Genomic DNA, 21,766 nt, shown 5'->3' with positions numbered 1-21,766 from the left:
CGCTATCAAAATGGCACCCCACTCCAGTACTATTGCCTGGAAAAGCCCATGGACAGAGGAGCCTGGTAGGCTACAGTCCACGGGGTCGCAAAGAGTTGGACATGACTGAGCGACTTCACTTCACTTTACACTATCAAAAGTGCCCTGGTTGGGATGATCAATGATAGGATGACCCTATCCTAGTCCTGCTCCTGGCTTGCATGTCTGGCTCCCTGACATGACTGAGCTCCCTGAGGATATGGGCTCCATCTTACCTCTAAATCCATGGCGTGGGCTTCATCTCATTCATCTTTGTATCCATGACCCGAGTCTCACGTCCGAGGCTCAATTCAGGTTGAATATCACAGACATTCAATACAATATTTGAAGTAAGAATGAAAAGCAAATATGAGACAAAGAATTAGACTTGCAATCTTTACATCATGTTAAAATCATGGTTACATCTTTCACTAGCTGTGTGGCCTTCTAATCCTTAGATTTTCACCTGAAAAATTAGGGATAATATTACCTTTTTCATAGGTGGAAAAGTTTAAAGGAGATAATTCAGGTAAAGTGCTTGAGCACAGCACTGAAATTCAGTGAGAACCTTGTTAGCAGCAGCTGCTACTGGACAATGATGAGGACAGCTCCTGCTGCTGCAACCCTGCTCTAAGAAAATAAAACTAAAACCTAACAAGTATCCAGTAGGCACTCAAGAATTGTGCACTAAACCCATCTTGGCCTTATGCTAGACCAAGCTGGCAGCAGACCAGATTCTTGGATTACAAAATGCATTAAATTACAGTTTAGTGAGACTTCCCCAGTAGTGATCCAGTCGTTAAGATTCCATGCTTCCACTGCAGGGGACACACGCTTCCACTCCAGGGTTTGATCCCTGGTCAGGGAACTAAAATCCCATGTGCCACACAGCGCGGCCAAAAAGATTTAAAAAATTACAATTTGGAAGTCAAAAGATTGGACTCTTTTAAGTTCAGTTTAAACAATAACAGAAAAAAACCCCACCTCATATCCACAAGCAGCACAGAACACAGAACACAGAAGCACTACCTGGCCACATTTTAGACATGTTAATTAACAGCATTTAAACGTCATCTTTGTTAGAACCATGCCCTCTTTTAAAAGTTATTTTTCTGTAAGCATGCCAACTTGGATATTTGGGCCCATCTCCTCTCTTTTTGAACTGTCAGCCTCTCAAGTTTTATGTGATTAATGTATATAGAGAAAATTAGAAAAGGCTTCAGATTGAGTCAACAGTAGTTTTCTTGATCCCTCAATTATAATATCCTTTTTGCAGTATATCCTTGTTGAACATTTGGAATGAATTAGAACTTTAAACTTCCAGATGTTTAAACTACTACTGTAAATTCAAACTCATTAAAAAGGGCAGATTTACTACCTCTACTTAGTTTTGAAGTCTGTTGTTCACCCTGTCCAAATAATTTATGAAACCAAATACAGTGGTAAGTAGTGTATTCTATTTATATAGTATTCATGGTAAGAAATAAGGGGCATGTAAAGAGGTCTGGAAATTAACTGCCATTTTAGCCAACCTATAGATCACACTTGTTGTTGTTTCTAAGCTAGTAATTGTTTCCTGAAACTGATCTAGAAGACTTTTATGCTAATCTGTACTAAAAATTACTTTGCTTTTTCTGGCCACAAAAAGCTGGCTACAGAAGAACATTTGATTACAGCAGAAGACAGCTGCACCCAGTCTCATGAAGTAAATGGACCTGGATCTACAGTCCTTTGTGGTAGTGCCTTGGCAGCCAAACAAAGGTGGCAGCATTTCTACACCTAGTTTGTAAAGTCTCCGAAGTTTTGAGCTTCACTTTTTTTTTTTTTTTAACAAGGAACCCATATTGACTATAATGAGCACATTTTTAGAGATGCTGAATGCTGGCAATGGATAAAGCAAGAACATGAAAGAAGCCCATTCCTAAAGCAAATATTTCTTTTACAAATCTTAAGAATGAAGTGGCTTTCACAATCAATTTTAAGACTGAAGGACTGGATTGAAGTACCTAGTTCTGGCATTTATTAGCTATATAATCTGGGGCAATTCATTTACCTCTGTGAACTTAATTTCTCAACTGAAAAATGGGGATAATTCTTGCCTGAATTTTTTTTTAGAACTTGAATGATATATAATCAAGGTGCCTTGTGAGTTCTAAAATATATAAATATTAAAAACATTCCAAGTATAATTTTTGTATGTTTAATGAATTACTTTAAATAGCACTTAAAAAGTAGCTATCTCTAATATGAAATGAAAACCAGATCCAACTAAGTTACTGCAGAGGAACTGGTCTCAAGAGGGGTGGGAAGTGGGGTCTCTTTCAACTTAATCAATTATCACTTACTTCATGGGGTAATTGTTAAGAGTTAAGTAAAAATTACAAAAAATTATCAATAAAGTATTTGTTCTCATTAATTTACAGGTAACAAATCCTATGTTAGGCTTTAACTTTTTATCCCCCAAAATAGAGTGGATATGTCAAAAGCAAAAATTCCTCCAATTATATATGCTAAATCTTGAATATATTTCCTAGTATCTTTTAAAAATTGTTTTGATATGATATACAATCTTTTAAAAATTACACAAAGTTTTTATGGATACCCTCTGTCATTTTCTTTTAACTTCAGTAATACGATGCACTTAACTCTGTGAGGTATGTTTGTGCGTGTGTGTGCAGTTGTGAGTACAACTGTAGCCCCATGGGCCAGCTCTAGGCTGTAAGTTCTGTAAGAAGCACATCTGTCATTGCCAGCAGTTAAGCACACAGAAGCCTGGCACACAATAAGTATTCAACTAATATTTGTGGAATAAATACTGACTACATCAACTACACCAACCAAAATCAGATTGATTTTATTCTTTGCAGCCAAAGATGGAGAAGCTCTACACAGTTAGCAAAAACAAGACTGGGAGCTGACTGTGGCTCAGATCATGAGCTCCTTATTGCCAAATTCAGACTTAAACTGAACAAAGTAGGGAAAACTACTAGACCATTCAGGTATGATCGAAATCAAATCCCTTATGATTATACAGTGGAAGTGACAAATAGATTCAAGGGATTAGGTATGATAGACAGAGTACCTGAAGAACTATGGATGGAGGTTCGTGACATTGTAGCGGAGGCAGGGATCAAGACCATCCCCTAGAAAAAGAAATGCAAAAAGGCAAAATGGTTGTCTAAGGAGGCCTTACAAATAGCTGAGAAAAGGAGAGAAGCCCTAAAGGCAAAGGAGAAAAGGAAAGATATACCCATTTGAATGCAGAGTTCCAAAGAATAGCAAGAAGAGATAAGAAAGCCTTCCTTAGTGATCAATGCAAAGAAATAAAGGAAAATAATAGAAGGGGAAAGACTAGAGATTTCTTCAAGAACATTAGATACGAAGGGAACATTTCATGCAAAGATGGACACAATAAAGGACAGAAATGGTATGGACCTAAGAGAAGCAGAAGATATGAAGAACAGGAGGCAAGAATACACAGAAGAACTATACAAAAAAGATCTTCACGACCCAGATGATCACGATGGTGTAATCACTCACCTAGAGCCAGACATCCTGGAATGTGAAGTCAAGTGGGCCTTAGGAAGCATTACTACAAACAAAGCTAGTGGAGGTGATGGAATTCCAGTTGAGCTATTTCAAATCCTAAAAGATGATGCTGTAAAAGTGCTGCATTCAATATACCAGCAAATTTGGAAAATGCAGCAGTGGCCACAGGACTGGCAAAGGTCAGTTTTCATTCCAATCCTGAAGAAAGGTAATGCCAAAGAATGCTCAAACTCCTGCACAATTGCACTCATCTCACACACTAGCAAAGCAATGCTCAAAATTCTCCAAGCCAGGCTTCCACAGTACATGAATCTTCGGTGAACTTCCAGATGTTCAAGCTGGATTTAGAAAAGCCAGAGGAACCAGAGATCAAATTGCCAACATCTGTTGGATCATTGAAAAAGCAAGAGAGTTCCAGAAAAACATCTACTTCTGCTTTATTGACTATGCCAAAGCCTTTGACTGTGTGGATCACAACAAACTGTGGATTTCTTAAAGAGATAGGAATACTAGACCACTTGACCTGCCATCTGAGAAATTTGTATGCAGGTCAAGAAGCAACAGTAAGAACTGGACATGGAACAACAGACTGGTTCCAAATAGGAAAAGGAGTATATCAAGGCTGTATATTGTCACCCTGCTTATTTAACTTATATACAGAGTACCTCATGAGAAATGCTGGGCTGGATGAAGCACAAGCTGGAATCAAGAATGCTGGGACAAATATCAATAACCTCAGATATGCAGATGACACCACCCTTATGGCAGAAAGCAAAGAACTAAAGAGCCTCTTGATAAAAGTGAAAGAGGAGAGTGAAAAAGTTGGCTTAAAGCTCAACATTCAGAAAACTAAGATCATGGTCCTATCTGGTCCCATCAGGTCCCATCACTTCATGGCAAATAGATAGGGGAACAGTGGAAACAGTGACAGACTTTATTTTTTGAGCTCCAAAATCACTGCAGATGGTGACTGTAGCCAAGTTAAAAGACGCTTGCTCCTTGGAAGAAAAGTTATGACCAACCTAGACAGCATATTAAAAAGCAGAGACATTACTTTGCCAACAAAGGTCTGTCTAGTCAAGGCTATGGTTTTTCCAGTAGTCATGTATGGATGTGACAGTTGGACTATAAAGAAAGCTGAGCGCCGAAGAACTGATGCTTTTGAACTGTGGTGTTGGAGCAGACTCTTGGGAGTCCCTTGGACTGGAAGGAGATCCAACCAGTCCATCTGAAAGGAAATCTGTCCTGAATATTCCTCAGAAGGACTGATGCTGAAGCTGAAACTCCAATACTTTGGCCACTTGATGAGAAGAACTGACTCACTGGAAATGACCCTGATGCTGGGAAAGATAGAAGGCGGGAGGAGAAGGGGATGACAGAGGATGAGATGGTTGGATGGCATCATTGACTCAATGGACGTGAGTTTGAGTAAGCTCTGGGAGTTGGTGGTGGACAGGGAGGCCTGGCGTGCTGCAGTCCATGGGGTTGCAAAGAGTTGGACACAACTGAGCGACTGAACTGAACTGATTCATTGGAAGGACTGATGCTGAAGCTGAAACTCCAATACTTTGGTCACCTGATGTGAAGAGCTGACTGATTAGAAAAACCCTGATGCTGACAAAGATTGAAGGCAGGAAGAGAAGGGGACAATAGAGGATGAGATGGTTAGATGGTATCACTGACTCAATAGACATGAGTTTGAGCAAGCTCCAGGAGATGGTAAAAGACAGGGAAGCCTGGTGTGCTGTAGTCTATGGGGTTGCAAAGAGTCAGACACGACTGAGTGACTGAACTGAACACCAACCTCTATCTAATCTTGCAAAAATGATAATCTCTGTTTCATCTATGAAGAGACTACCATAGACTCAATCTACCTTCCAAGACCAGAGTTTATGAAGATGCTTAACAAATCAGGGTTTTCAAGCTTTTAATAAATTCCTCAATTAACTTGGAGAACATACATAAATTATGAAAACAAGTGGTGGGCATCTTAAAAGCTTAACCAATGCTTGCTACATGTTTTGGATGAATTATTATAGCACACTGAAAACCGGGCCCTATTTTACAGTTCTGGTCATAACGATGAGGAGTCTATTATCCTTATCCTTTCTGAGCCAGCCTTGTGACTTGTTTTGACCAAAATATGTGGTGAAAGTGACATTCTGTGAGTTCTGGAGCCCATACTTTGAAGCTATTGCCTTTGCCTTCTTGTACTCTGAGACCAGAAGTGTTAGTAGCTCAGTCGTGTCCCATTCTTTGTGATCCCATGGACTGTAGCCCACCAGGCTCCTCTGTCCATGGAATTCTCCAGGCAAGAATACTGGAGTGGGTTGCCACACCGTTTTCCAGGGAATCTTCCCAACCCAAGGATTGAACCTGGGTCTCTCGCATTGCAGACACTGTTTACTGTCTGAGCCACCAGGTAAGTCCCTATAACCATGCCACAAGCCCAAAATAAAAGACCACATGGACAGGCCCAGTTGTCCCATCTAGGCCCCCAACCAGTCTGCCAACTGAATGAAGAGCCCAGATGAGATTAGCAAAAGAACTATTGAAAACTGGTGGTTTAGCTTTTTTTCTTTTCTTTTTAAGCCACTAAGTTTTGGGATACCGTTAAGTAGTAATAGATGATTGATGATAAATTATCTAATTCTCATAGCGCAGCCTGTGGTTTTACAGTTGAGGAAATATACCCAGATTACACAATCTGCCAAGGTCAAACTGCTACTTAAGTGTCCTAAGAACTAGATGCAACTATTAAAAGGCCTGCTCTGTGTCTCCTCCTCTGTTATCCTGCCATCGTAACCTGAACAGTTCTGTCAAGGACAGAGGTACCTCTTAGAGCTTTGGGTATTAGAAAAACCCTGTTATCATTTTTATAGCTTGCATGGGTAATGTGTCCTGATTTGACACATCTGCCCTGTTTGTCTACAAGAAGGAAATGCACTACTATCAGTTCAGTTCAGTTCAGTCGCTCAGTCGTATCCAACTCTTTGCAACACCATGATTCGCAGCACGTCAGGCCTCTCTGTCCATCACCAACTCCCGGAGTTTATTCAAACTCATGTCCATTGAGTTGGTGATGCCATCCAGCCATCTCATCCTCTGTCATCCCCTTCTCCTCCTGCCCCCAATCCCTCCCAGCATCAGGGTCTTTTCCAATAAGTCAACTCTTCCCATCAGGTGGCCAAAGTATTGGAGTTTCAGCTTTAGCATCAGTCCCTCCAATGAACACCAAGGACTGATTTCCTTTAGAATGGACTGGTTGGATCTCCTTGCAGTCCAAGGGACTCTGAAGAGTCTTCTCCAATACCACAGTTCAAAAGCATCAATTCTTCAGCACTCAGCCTTCTTCACAGTCCAACTCTCACATCCATACATGACCACTGGAAAAACCATAGCCTTGACTAGACGGACCTTTGTTGGCAAGGTAATGTATCTACTTTTTAATATGCTATCTAGGTTGGTCATAACTTTCCTTCCAAGGAATAAGCGTCTTTTAATTTCATGGCTGCAATCACCATCTGCAGTGATTTTGGAGCCCCCCAAAATAAAGTCTGACACTGCTTCTGCTGTTTCCCCATCTATTTCTCATGAAGTGAAGGGACCAGATCCCATGATCTTTGTTTTCTGAATGTTGACTTTTAGGCCAACTTTTTCACTCTCCTCTTTCACTTTCATCAAGAGGCTCTTTAGTTCCTCTTCACTTTCTGCCATAAGGGTGGTGTCATCTACATATCTGAGGTTATTGGTATTTCTTCCGGCAATCTTGATTCCAGCTTGTGCTTCTTCCAGCCCAGTGTTTCTCATGATGTATTCTGCATAGAAGTTTAACCAGGGTGACAATATACAGCCTTGACATACTCCTTTTCCTATTTGGAACCAGTCTGTTGTTCCATGTCCAGTTCTAACTGCTGCTTCCTGACCTGCATATAGGTTTCTCAAGAGGCAGGTCGGGTGGTCTAGTATTCCCATTTCTTTCAGAATTTTCCACAGTTTGTTGTGATCCACACAGTCAAAGGCTTTGGCATAGTCAAAGCAGAAATAGATGTTTTTCTGGAATTCTCTTGCTTTTTCCATGATCCAGCGGATGTTGGCAATTTGATCTCTGGTTCTTCTGCCTTTTCTAAAACCAGCTTGAACATCTGGAAGTTCACATATTGCTGAAGCCTGGCTCGGAGAATTTTGAGCATTACTTTACTAGCGTGTGAGATGAGTGCAATTGTGCGGTAGTTTGAGCCTTCTTTGGCATTGCCTTTCTTTGGGATTGGAATGAAAACTGACCTTTTCCAGTCCTGTGGCCACTACTACTATCAGTAACACCCGGCAATTGGCAAAGACACTCTCATCCTGTTTTCTGAAGCTCAAACAGCACTAACTTATCCCAACATAAACAATTCAATGTCTCTGCAATATTTATTCATTTACATTTTAGCCAGCAACAATTATGCAAAAATTAACTATATCAGGGGTCATATAACATATTTTAAAAGTTAGATAAATCTTACATTTAATAACTTCACAATTCAAATGGTTTTTTTAAAGAACTTATCTTCAATTGTGATGGTGATATTTTTGAAAAGAGAATTTTACCACAAGAATCTGTTTTGTCCCCACCAAAAAAAAAATCTGAACTTTACACAAAATTCACATTTTATTTAGGTTGAAATAAACTATACAAAATTGATTTTCTTCACCAAAAATAACAGCAATATTTTCTGTATTATTCCTAAACTACAAAACACTTATTTTTGTAGGCTTTCTAGGCTTTGCTTGTAAATCAAGATGAGGCAGTAGATACAGTCATGGAAAAAGCCAGAAGAAAACAGACAAATCAGCTGTCAGTATCCATGGTCTCTGATCCTTTCTTGACCATGAAACTGAAATGTTCAACATATACCTGCCAAAAAGCTTACAAAGACGTAGGCTCAATAAAGGAATGTAAACAGCAATACCAGATGTGGAACAACAATGGCAGGCTCTTCCATTCAAATTTTAACTTCATTTGATAAAGAGAAAATCTACACCGAAATCCTTGTTGGACAAGCTTACACATTTCTCTTAGAGTCTGATAATTTTCTTAACTGTCCTTTATAGATTTTTAATAGCATACTTATAACTCCTACTATTCAAAAGTCAGTCATGAGCTTCACTGTAACATTTTACAAAATGCATTCCTTCCTCCCATACCTTCTCTAATTTTATTTTTTCAAAGATCTGATAACTTAATACCTGACAATTTGATCCACAGTGATAAACGTAATGTCTAAAATCACTTAACTAAAACAATTCCAAAGTGCCATTAGCAGAGATCACATAAAACTGTAATATGGTACTTTCAATGCTATCTTCTGGAAGAACAGTTAGGTCTCCAAAGCATGGGCATTTGAACAGGCCATTTAAACAGGCAGATTATCAATGACTAATATACTCAATGGGAGGCCTACAGGTCAAGATATTCAGTGATTAAGTGGCCTACCCTTAAAACTTTTCTGTAAGATATTTTAAAATTTCTTACATTTTTTTTTCAAATATCAAATATAAGAGAAAGTCTAGGTTAAAAGTCTCTTAGGTATTTTCAATGGTTTCTGAATTATCTGTAGGAAGCTCTGACTTACTTGTATACAGTTTGATATATGTATCCACCATTAAATCCAAATCGTGTTTTATATCAAAATTTATGTTAAGCAAAGCCAAGTTACTTGATCTTTGATCTGTCAAAGTGTTCCTCAAGTATGCTTTGAGACGCTTTCGCCCATTTTCATAGCGTTCATTCTCAACTTTCATCACAGGAAGAATACATAGGACCTTCAGCAATGCATAAACATTAGGAAAAAACTTGATGTCTGGTAGATGAAGGGCTTCATAAATAGTGGATGGAAGTTCTATATCTTTCCCTCTGTGTTTCCATTTGATTCTCCAACAATGCAGCTCAGCAGAGAGTGTGTCAGGATTAGGTAAGTCACTTCGGTACATGTCAGCATGGTGCTCCTCTGATGTATTGAATTTGAGCTGTCCCATGACAGAGGGTACCAGGGATAAGCATTTAAGCGCTTTGAGGTGCTGTTCTGAGAATATATCTTTCAGTTCCTGAATAATGTGTTCCACAGTTGGAACACTTAGAGTTTCTTTATAGTAACTCTCAGAGGTTAGCTGAGATTCCAGGTTACTGTGCTGAGCTCTGCGAAATTTCCCTGGGAGTTTCATCTGAATATCAAGTTTGGTTGCCAAATTTGTGGCTTCCTCAAACCAAAATTCATGATAAACTTCAATATTTTCCATCACTTCATTTAGTGAATGTAACACTGCAGTCAAGCTACTGGCTGCAAAAAAGACATCAGAGGTTTGCCCCTGAAGATTTTTCCCAAAAGCTCTTGTAAAAGATAAAACATTTTTAAGAACAACAATGGTAACGATGAAATCAAAATCTGTTACCGCACTACAGAGCACAAATGCTCGGCCAGCTATACAGTTAGTCCATCTAACATTTGTGTCACTATTTATACCATCTAAACATAAAACAAGTGCTTGTAAGAGGTCCACTAAGATTTCAAAAGCATCATGCCTGCCTGTCCACTGAGAATGGCAAATTTCCTTCAGTTCTTTGCCCCTTTCTTCATTGTTCTGAAAGAGGAGAGAAATTACATTTTCAAGCTCTAAAAGCAGTTGTGGTGATCGATGAAAAAAAGAACAAACTTCCTCAATTGTTCCTAATGCAACAGATACTCCCATAACAGGCACTGATTTTGCCAACCACATATTTAAGGCACAGGAAGAGCAGAGTGTGTAGATAGCTTGGGGATATTTCTCTAAAAGTCTAGAAGCAACAACTTTCATTTTGGATGAAAATCCACTAGATACAATGTAAGCCTGGCCACGACAGTACTCCATGTTTAATCCCCATTTCTCAGTTATTGTAGTGTGAAATTTCACAGCCAAAATTTCTGCATCAGCTTCATAAGGCAGGAAGCCTACAAATTCCTCTCTCAGGTTGTGAGCTTCGTCGACAAACCTCACCAACACAGGCAGGTGCTCTTCCCCTGCTATGTCCACCACATCATCAGTGATGATGGAAAAGAAGTGAGAATCTCTCACTTCCCTCAGGGTTTCTTCCCGAATGCAGCTCTCACAGATCTCCAGCATCTGTTTCTGCTGTGTTTTGGAACAGAACAATGTGTTAACTGCTGTTGTCTCAAAGCGCTTTCTCAGAACCTCCTCACCAGAATTGATCCGGCACTCTAGCAGTGCTTGAAAGTTATCAGGAGTAAAAAGACCTTCTGGGATTTCATCAGTTTCATGTCCATCCAGAGGTATGTTTTGTTTTCCCATAAGAATCAAAATTTCAAATAAAGATTTTAAATATTCTTTGTTTTCCTTCTCTTCAAGAGTTAAAGGTAAAATGTCTTCATCCTGCTCTTCACCCGCTTCTTCTGCACTGGGATTCTGAGCATTGCTGTTGTTTATTTCCTTATGTTTTGGTTCCTGTTCAGAAGTTTCATCAACTGGAAAACAAAGAATTAATTTTATAAACAGGTTCATAAGGAATCATACAAACAAAAAATTACATATTTGACTGGTTAAATATTTAAAATTCACAAATTCATTCATTCAACACTCACGAGACACCTACTAGACCACAGACGAGGATTCAGAGATTAAGTTAAGACACTCTAGTGGAGGAGACAAATACTCTGAATGAATATATATTCATCCTACATGTCAATGCTATTATGAGAGGAACAATTTCTTATAAATTTAAGAAGGCACATTACATATACAGAGTAATAACAGACAGTTCACGCCGTCACAAAAAGGACCTGAAGGACTAATATTTACTGAGGCACTGTGTTGTCCTCTTATATGTAGCAGACTGCTCCCTCTACAGGCATGTTATCAACCCCATTTACAAATGAGGACAGTAAATAATTGCCAAGGTCACAGATAGAGGTGAAAATTCAAATCCAAGCTTGTCTGGCTCCAAGGTCCATGCTGACACTTTTAAGCAATACTTTTATATGGGAGATGAGACAATATACTACAAACTATATTCATGCAATTTCTAGGGCTCTATTAGTATATTATTAATAGAAATCTCAGCATAATCTCTTCATATGTGGATGGGAGAACTGAGGCCCTGAGGTTAAGGGTTCTGACTGTACTCATACTCACAACCCTGTAAGTCCTGGCCCCTGTGGCCCCTTTTTTAACCATCATTTTTTAACCATCATGGGTTCGTAGAAGTTCCAACCACAAAATGAATGTGTAGTTCCCCAAATCTGGCACCCTGTTTCAAGGCACAGAATATCCTTCACTCCTTTCTTTGCCTGACTCCATGTCTCTTCATCTATAAAGGAGGAAAGTAATAGTACTTACCTCAAGGCTACTGTGAGAATTACATGAATTAATATATGCAAAGCTCTTAATGACTTGGCACACAGTAAGCACTCAGTAAAAAGTTATGTTAATAATAGTAGTAGTAGGAAGAGATACGAAAGGAAGATTAAAAGTAAAAATTGATAAGAACAAAAACCCCTCTAGTTCTCATTCTTTGGTTACACAGCTCAGGCATCAGCACCTGGAGAACAGCTACTGTGACTCCTACTGTCCGTAAAGCCAAGTATCTCAACAGCACTTATTCTTTAAATATTTACCAATACTTAGTATGTACCACCAGAGAAGGTGATGGCAACCCACTCCAGTGTTCTTGCCTTGAGAATCCCAGGGACGGCGGAGCCTGGTGGGCTGCCGTCTATGGGGTCACACAGAGTCAGACACGACTGAAGCGACTTAGCAGCAGCAGCAGCAGCAGTATGCACCACAGGTTGCATGGACAGAGATTCGGCTCCTTTCCTTCCCTACAATGAGATACTCTGCCTTGTGTCCTACCACACTGGGAGCACCTAGTAGAAAGAGAGAAGTCCAAGTGCGTGGCATAGTGATACTCAATAAAGACTAACTGAGCTAAGATTTTATCTCACAGACAATTCCAGACCACAGGACAATGCCTACCACACTCTTACATCATTCTCACAATAGGTTTTTGGACATAAAACATATTTATTTGTCCTTACCAGGTCAAGGCCTTTTAAAAAGGCATTCAGAAGTTGAGTCATTAACACTATCACTTACTTTTTTTCTGTTTCAGTGTCCTGATTTCATCTTCACTCTAAATGATAAGAAAAAAAGAAAAAAATATCTTTAATAAAACTGAACTCCAGTATATCATCACAGATTCAAGTAAAAAGCATATTATGAGTCAAATTTAATTCTTTTTTTTTTTTGGCCATGCCATGCAGCATGTGGAATCTTAGTTTCCTGACCAGGAATTGAACCTGTGCCCCCTGCAGTAGAAGTGTGAGATCTTAACTACTGGACCACCAGGGAAGTCCCAAATTTAATTCTTTCAAGGGCATAAATTCTTCATAAAGAATATATTCTTCAAATAGACAGATGACAAGAAAAATAGAATAATCTGCTAATGACTCCAAGTTTATAATAAAATACTAGAGGGTAAAGAATACATCATTTAACTTACTTTATACCTAATCATCATAATTTGGGGTTACAAGTATGTGCTGGCTAATAAAAGGCATGAACGTATATGATGGCATTTGAGGTCAAACTCAAGGTCCATAAATCATGTCCCTCTCCCCTAGTTTAACTCCAGGGGATGTCATGTAAAACGGAGTTGCTGGAGTCCAGAACCTAACACAAAAGCTGTGAGAAATCTCTGAGAAGCAGAAAGTGACAATGCCAAAATGGAAAAGAAATGGATATAAACAGCAGAGAGAGCCAAGTGGCATCTTCAGGCTTAGACTGAGGGAGAACTTTCCAAATGTGTCCTTTTCTCGCTCTAACCCACTACACATGACTGAGCGACTGAACTGAACTGAACCCACTATAATTATTAGCTCACAACCTACCCCATTACTATTGTAGGGCATGAAAGCAGCAGTACCAGTGACAGCTAGAGACAGCAGGGTACCTGCTGGGCAGCACAGGACATAGTACTGGTAAAATGTCAGCAGGTTAGCCAGTCTGGAACATTCTCTCCTTATCCTATGGGCTGTGGAGTTACAAGGATGGCAGATCCGGAAGTGAGCCTGCTGTATGATATCTGAGGTTCTTTGAGGGGCAGAGAACAGGAATTGATAGTTACAGGATGGGAAGTGATTGAGCTCCTCACCCTTGCTTCATATTACTAAGAAGAAAGCTGATGTGCAGTGTTAGCACTCATTTATGAGAGGTCCCAGAAAAAAAACAGAGCAGAAGAAAAGCATGAAGAAATAAAAACTGAGAATTCCTCAGAACTGTACAATACAAGTCTGGATAAGAAAAAAACCTCACATTCAGATATAGTTTAGTCAAATTTGAAATATCAAACATAAAGAAAATATTTAAAGGAGAAAAATGCATTCACTAAAAAGGAACATGAGACTGGCACTGACGTCAACAGCAATAATGGATGAAAAAAATCGAATCTAGCAGAAACCAATAAAACAGCTCATAAGTACAGAAATCAGTGATAAAACTCACTACTGTTTCTTTGAAAAGACTATTAAAGTAATTTTAGGAGCAGAGAAAGGCAAGCGGCCTAAAACTCTAGGTGAAGCTCATAAAGTTTTGTAAACATATAAAGCACAAGAAGAAAGAGAAACAAATAAATAAACAGAAATGATAATCAAAATATTCCCTCATCCACCCAAAGCCCTCTGATGGTTTTACCAAGTTCAACCTAACTTTCAAGAGCAGACAATATCTACCTTATATAAGTTTTTCTAGGGAAATTAAAAGAAAAAAAAAGAAAAGTTATCTAACTCATTTTATGAGGCCAACGGATCCCTGATATCATAACTGTGTAAGAAGAATACATGAAAAGAAATTACAGGCCAAGACTTACAAATGCAAAACTGACCAACTAAATCTAACAGTATATGAAAATGAAAAGAAATATACTGCAATCAATTAGGCAAAGATGGTTCAACATCAGCAAATCCATCAATGTTATCACTAAGCATTAAAGAAGGGGGGAAGAAAGAACAGATACAATGAAAATATTGATAAGTTCCATAAGTTAAGACAAAAAAAAACCTCTGAATATGAGAACTAAAAGAAAATAAAGGGTATTTCTTTAACTTGATAAAAAAAATTACCTAACAATACCAATGATAACATCACACTTAATGAAACAAGACAAGTGTACCAGCCATGACATTCCTGGGACTACTCAATATAGTACTAGAGATGATCCTGACCAAATAATAATACAGGCAACAGAAAACATTAAAATTGGAAGACTGAAAGAAGAGGCAAATCTGTCCTTATTTACAGATGATACAATCAACTACATAGAAAACCCAGTAGACTATTAGAATTAATCTAAAAAAAAAGGATCTTCAAAATTGCTGGAGGAACTTTGCTGGTGGCCCAGTGGTAAGAATCCGCCTTGCCATGCAGGTAGCACACGTTTGACCTCTACTTGGGGAACGAGGACCCCACATGCCACAGAGCAACTAAGCCCTTGTGCCACAACAACTGAGGCTGCACACCACAATTACAGAGAGTCCGTGGACCACACTAAAAGACCCTGCACAATGCAATGAAGATCCCATGAGCCTCAACTAAGACCCAACACAGTCAAACAAATAAATAAGTTTTTAACTGGTGGAAACACTCTCTTAACCAGAAATACATAATCTTACCGTAACTTAGCAAGTAATTAAGGAAGGATGTACACGTTCTCTTCTAAAGAACAACAAAAATCCTGACAATTTTTCAAAATTTTTACTTTCTGCACTTCTAAATTATTATAATTTTTTTTTTTAGTATTTATTTACTTGGCTGCATGGAATCGTAGTTGCAGCACACGAGATCTTTAATCTTCACTGCAGCATGTTGTTTAGCTGCTCAACTCTTTTTGACCCCATGGGCTGTAGCCCACCAGGGTCCTCTGACCTGAATACTGGCGTGGGCTGCCATTTCCTTCTCCAGGGGATCTTCCTGACCTAGGGATCAACCTGAGTCTCCTGAAAGTCTCCTGTATTACAGGCAGATTCTTTTACCACTGAGCCACACTGCAGCATGCAAAATCCTTTAGCTGCGTGTGGCATGTTGGGATCTACTGGGCCCCCTGCTTTGGAAGTGAGGAGTCTTACCCCCTGGACCACCAGAGAAGTCCTGTTTTGAAACTATTTTAATAGTCTTTTCAAAGAACTAGTAGCTTTGTCAATGACTGCTCTGGTACTTGATAGCTATTTTATTGTTTTTTTTTTCCATTCATGGATATGACTAATTAACACTGTAAAAATATTAATTCAAAGTATTTACAATGAAAATCTCAACAGAATTTCTAGAATATGACAAAAGGATTCTCAAATTCACATGGCAGAATAAAAGTCTACAAATAGCTAAGAAAATTTTGAAAAGGAAGGCTTAAGAAATCACTCTATTTGAAAATGATATAATATAAAGCAATGTAAGGGGCAGCATCTTATCCAGACTGATTAACAGACTATGTTAGGAAAACTTGATCCCTATAAATAGAAAGGTAAATTAGATCTCTACTGGACACTATACAAATTCAAATGGATCAAAGATCTGATTACGAAAGGTAAATATAGAAGAAAATGAGGAAAACTAGACAAATGTTATCTTTAAAAAGCACATAGCCAATGGACTGAAATGACTCATTAAGTACAGGAGCACGGATACAAAATGGAGGAAGGTGAGGAATGGGAATGGTTATAAGGAAAAAAAATAAGGGGCTTCCTGGTGGCAATGGTGACAGAAAGCCATGGCCCGAGGAGTCTGAGTAATTTCATTTTGTTCATTTGAGGCCAACAAAAAACAGGTAGGTTTTAAGGATATCAAAGGTTTATAAAAAACATGCACAAAGATGTCACATAGAGAGACTTAAAAGCTTTTATAAACCTTGTCAGTACTTAATAGTGATGGAATCCTTATCTCTAGTAAAAATACCCATGTCTTAACTTTCACTCTTTCCCTTCTTAATCCCTTTGTGCCAAAATATTCTAGAAATATACTTCAGTCCCACTTTACCACAAAGGAAGAGGTGAGTTTTTTTTCCAGCTTCCCTGGAAGAAAATGATTTAGTAGCCCATAATTAACAGCATGAAATTAACATGAAATTAAAAGATGCTTACTCCTCAGTTATGACCAACCTAGACAGCATATTAAAAAGCAGAGACATTACTTTGCTGACAAAGGTCCATCTAGTCAAGGCTATGGTTTTTCCAGTAGTCATATATGGATGTGAGAGTTGGACTATAAAGAAAGCTGAGTGCCGAAGAATTGATGCTTTTGAACTGTGGCGTTGAAGACTCCTGAGAGTCCGTTGGACTGGAAGGAGATCCAACCAGTCCATCCGAAAGGAAATCAGTCCTGAATATTCATTGGAAGGACTGATGCTGAAGCTACAACTCCAATACTTTGGCCACCTGATGCAAAGAGCTGACTCATATGAAAAGACCCTAATGTTGGGAAAGATAGAAGGTAGGAGGAGAAGGAGCCAACAGAGGATGAGATGGTTGGATGGCATTACTGACTCAATGGACATGAGTTTGAGTAAACTCTGGTAGTTGTTGATAGACAGGGAGGCCTGGCATGCTACAGTCCATGCGGTGGCAAAGAGTCAGACATGACTGAGCAACTGAACAGAACTAAACTGAATTAACAGCATACTTTGGCCCAAGTCAACAAGTATCAACTGGCTAAATTTGAGGAAGATTTTCCAAAGCAAATACTAAAACAAACTAAATATCTTAGGTCCATGCTACTTCAATAACCATGGCATTAATCCCCCATAATGCTACACCTGATATAGAGAGTAACTTGGTTCAATGTTAACATGAATGCATCTATACTACATTTCATAATATTATAGAAGATAGAAAAGCTGGAGGAAGCACACTGACATACCAATTCTTTTATTCGTTTTCTGTGTCTACTATGTGGATTATTCAAATGGCTGGTAAGATCGAATATTGTTGGTATGGCATTATCTCGGAGAACTGTCCTGTAAGGACTCTGAAAAAGAAAAATGCATCAATGCAGAAACAGTCCTTAAAAATACATTACACACAAACAAAATTGTTAATGATTTCCCCAGTACTACTTCAACTCCAATTCTAAAGTGTAGAGACTTGCAGAATTGATGATGTCAGTCCAGATCAGCTAACTATTTCTAACTCCTTTTACATTTGTCCTTCTGGCCATCTTATAAATGAAGGAACTGAACTGATGATAGGCATAAAAAGTAGAATGTATTTGTATTATATATATATTTTTCTAATTCAATCTTCCCGCTACTTTTCTGTTCTTCCATGAGCCTACAAAGCAAAGCAGGCACAGAAGTTTCTCAAATAAGCTATCCTCTTATACAATTCATAGTAACTCTTCCCTCCTTTACCTGCTATTCACGCCTCTTTTGCTACTATTACTGAGAAGCATTAAGGCACTGTGAAAAAATACTGATGAGGACCCAAGAGACCAAGAGCTTCCCTGGTGGCTCAGACAGTAAAGAATCTGTCTGCAATGCAGGAGAACCAGGTTTGACCCCTGTGTTGGGAAGATCCCCTGGAGAAGAGAATGGCTACCGACTCCAATATTCTTGTCTGGAGAATTCCATAGACAGAGAAGCTGGTGGGCTACAGTTCATGGGGTCAAAATGAGCTGCACACTACTGATCGACTAATACTTTCAGAGGAGGCTTAGGGGCTAGCCCTTAATCTACCAGTGACTCACTCTGAGACCCTGGACAAATACTTTTCCTTTCTAGACTCAGTTTCTTCTTTTAAATAAAACTCAGGTATTGAATTAGATGAAGTTATTCACACACTAATGATCATAAAGCTGACCATTTCAGTTACCCAACCACTTATACTTTTTCATAATTGACTCATTTTTTTAACTAACAAAATCTTAAGGAATAAAAACTATAAAATAATGATTTGATGAGCTAGTTATATTTTTAACACATATTACAAAATTTAAGATAAAAACTGATTCATGTACCACTTGATACCACTCATATGCCACAAGTTATACACATAATCACATTTTTGCAAACACTGAACCAGGTATTTCTAAATTTCCTTCTAATTATAATATTCTTGTCACTGAAGGGTGACCATTCTCTATCCTTATAAACTAATTCAATCTGACTAGAAACTGAATGCAAATTTAGATGGCGACAGTCTCCCACAGCCAGCAAGACCAGAGGTCAGGTAGGGACAAGAAGTTTATTAAGAGGTAGAGTAACAGATGAATAACTGCTACTACATTCCCTTAGCTAGTCCAAAGAAACTGTGCCTTCCCAAATTTGCACTGATAAAAACAAAACACCCTTCAGTTTAAAAAGCTTTTGTGGGAGCACTGATTGTTTCAAAGCTAATAAAGCACATTCAAAGTATATGTCAAACAAAAGTAACAATCCCCATATTTTTTTAACTCAAGGAAAGGTTAGGAAAATATGATGGAAAAATATATAATTAAAGAGAACACACTTAAGTTTTATCTAAAGAACTGTTAAACACATTTGGGAAGAATTTCTATTTCTATTCAATATTTTCTAGTTCAATCACAAGCCTCAGGGAAAACACAAAGAAGAAAATCTATTTCTTAATAACATTCAACTTCTAGTGCTGGGCCAATTATTCTCAGTCTACTACGGAGTTTCAATCAGGGATTGATATGGTACACAATCACTGAAGGGCACAAACACAATACTATACCCTAAGTGCTTTAGCTTTCCTGCTTGGCAAACATCTCAAAAAGCAAAACCATATCCATATACAGAGTCAAGTCTTGATATCTTCCAATTAAATAAACAGAGGAGGGATAAAACACCATGAAGAACTTAAAAAATTGGTATAAAATTAATCTTCTATAAAGCAAAGGTATTACAGACGAAAAAAAAATACATGAATGAAAAACATGCAATATTTTTACACCCACTCTAAGTACCCATGCCAAAAAAGGCTACATTCTATTCCTGTGCATGACAATTTTTATTCAGTATCAAAATTTAATCTTTAACTGCTGAATGAAGGCTTGAGTATAAAGTAATGATCTTACTTTAGCATCAGAGATAATATTTAGCTTTGGTTGAACTAACCACAAACGTTTACTGATGAAATCTTAAATGCCAAACTAATGAATTCAAAACTCTTACAACATTTGGGTATAAACATTAGATAATCCAGCTTTTAACAGCAATATTTTCTATATGTGGAGAATGAAAATCTCTCACATTTGCAATAACTGATTCAAGATTAAAAAATTATGTGGAAATTTAAAAAGTAAAAATAGTTCTGTTCTATGCTCTGACTAAACAAAAACAGAGGTGAACTATATATCTTATATTTCTCACAATCTTGTTGGAATTAACTGATTAAGAAATGGTATTTATTAATAAAATAAAAATTTAAAAATTCATATGCGTACATATTCAAAATAATTTGGGATATTTTAATTTAATGTCAAGAACATAAAGTTTGCCTTTTAAACATATGAAATCTTTTATTTTGATCATTACCCTGTTAACAAAGCAAGGCAAAAATATCCCTCAAATATTTGTGATTAAACTGTTGAACCGGAATAGGCTCACCTCCCAATGACTTCACAAGTATCTGCTTCAATTAATTTTGAGAAATAAAATAACCCAATCATTCTTTAGTTTTCTGATGCCTCTGCAAAATGTATCTGAAAAAAATATCAAAATAAATTGCTGCATAACAATATATAGTGTATCTTCAAATTAAGTTTATGTCTATCCCAATAACTGTTGACAGTTATGCCTAAACAAGAATATTTGTTTTCATACCTAAGCAAGAATACTTAACAAAATTGTCTTCCTAACTAGTTTTTAAAGTGTTTCAAGTCTGCTTCATTTCAATCAAATCTGTCTTATCTGTGCCTTTTACGAATCAAAGCAGTAACAGAATCACAGACGGTTAAAAATCTTAGACCTCAGGAATTATCTGGTCTAAATTCTTCATTAGAAATTGGGGGGCTAAGAGAGGAGAAGTGACCTGGACAAATTTACAGTTAACTGTAGTAAGACTGAGAAATTCAGGTCTTGATATGAAATTGCAAATTACTGATGAAAATGTTTTTGTCACATGAACTGTATGATTTGCTTCCTGTTGTATCCAGCACACAAAAATTAAGGGTAGGTTCTAATAGTACACACAAAAATTTGCAAAGAGCTCTATGCCTCGATGAAGATTTCACTCATATAAAAGCTCTAGAGAAGCTGTTCCAAATAAAAATGCCAAATTCACCTTAAACATACACATTTATAATCATCTAAAATTTTCTGAAGGCTACAAAAAAAGTTTAAAAAGTGGTGACCTTTGATAAAGTGGGAATGGGGCATCAGAAATAGAAGGGTTAAAACACACACACACACACACACAAAGGTTTTTAAAGAACAAAATAGGTACTATTAAGTTCCAAATCTGTCTTCATCTTAAAGGAAAAAAAAAGTGGCAGGGTGTAAGGATACTCTCCAACATTAATATATAAAGATTTACATTTCCAACCAAATAGTGAGTGAAAACAAAACAAACAAAAAAAACAAACCTTCTGCTTACTTACAGTTCTGCAGATCATAGAAGTTTCAAAGTGTTTGGCACACAATCGATAATGTTTATTTAGTTGATCAGGTGTTTTATCTTCTAAGTCTGCTCTCCGACAGTTCTCCACCCACTTCTGGCATCTACAAAAATAAAGCCAAAATAAAACTACAGAATATGAGCTTAACATTTAAATTTCAGCATTCAGTTTTAAGGTAAATACCTGTTATGGATAACAGACTTCTGCTCCCCTAGACCCAAAAAATATAATTTGGAGAAGTTGATTAACAACAAAATGAGAGCTGGTAGAAACCTCAGAAATCATTTAGTACATTCACTTACAGACAAGGTTAAGAAGTAACTTGTCAGAGTCATGTACAAACTTAGCAGTAAAACTAGAACTTAAACTTGAATCTTTCAACTCCCAGGACATCCTAGCATCAGAGAGGACTTACTAATCAGCAGTACAAGCAAAAAACTGCACAACCATGAGGCCAATGGCTTAACATTCCCCTTAAGATTTCAACTTAAACAAGCATATGAAAACACATTGTCACTGTAGAAAATTACAAAGTAGATGTTCTATAAATAACTAGAGTTTA

General features: G+C 37.7%; 1 protein-coding gene across 1 annotated transcript in view; it reads right to left on the bottom strand.

Annotated features, from left to right (window-relative positions):
- Positions 1-8,202: 8,202 nt before the first annotated feature.
- The window catches only part of THAP12 (THAP domain containing 12), a 29,570-nt gene continuing 16,006 nt past the window's right edge, over positions 8,203-21,766 (bottom strand). The window contains exons 2-5 of the mRNA XM_006045630.3: positions 21,187-21,307; positions 17,506-17,613; positions 12,697-12,733; positions 8,203-11,069 (exon numbers count right to left, since the gene is read on the bottom strand). Coding sequence (XP_006045692.2) covers positions 9,136-11,069; positions 12,697-12,733; positions 17,506-17,613; positions 21,187-21,307 — 2,200 coding nt within the window. The 3' untranslated portion in view covers positions 8,203-9,135. The remainder of the gene's footprint in view (positions 11,070-12,696; positions 12,734-17,505; positions 17,614-21,186; positions 21,308-21,766) is intronic.

Source organism: Bubalus bubalis, chromosome 16 (assembly GCF_019923935.1).
Source record: "Bubalus bubalis isolate 160015118507 breed Murrah chromosome 16, NDDB_SH_1, whole genome shotgun sequence".
Classification (NCBI taxonomy): domain Eukaryota; kingdom Metazoa; phylum Chordata; class Mammalia; order Artiodactyla; family Bovidae; genus Bubalus; species Bubalus bubalis.
Note: the sequence above shows the minus strand (reverse complement) of the source record. Positions and strands in the feature narration are given on the sequence as shown.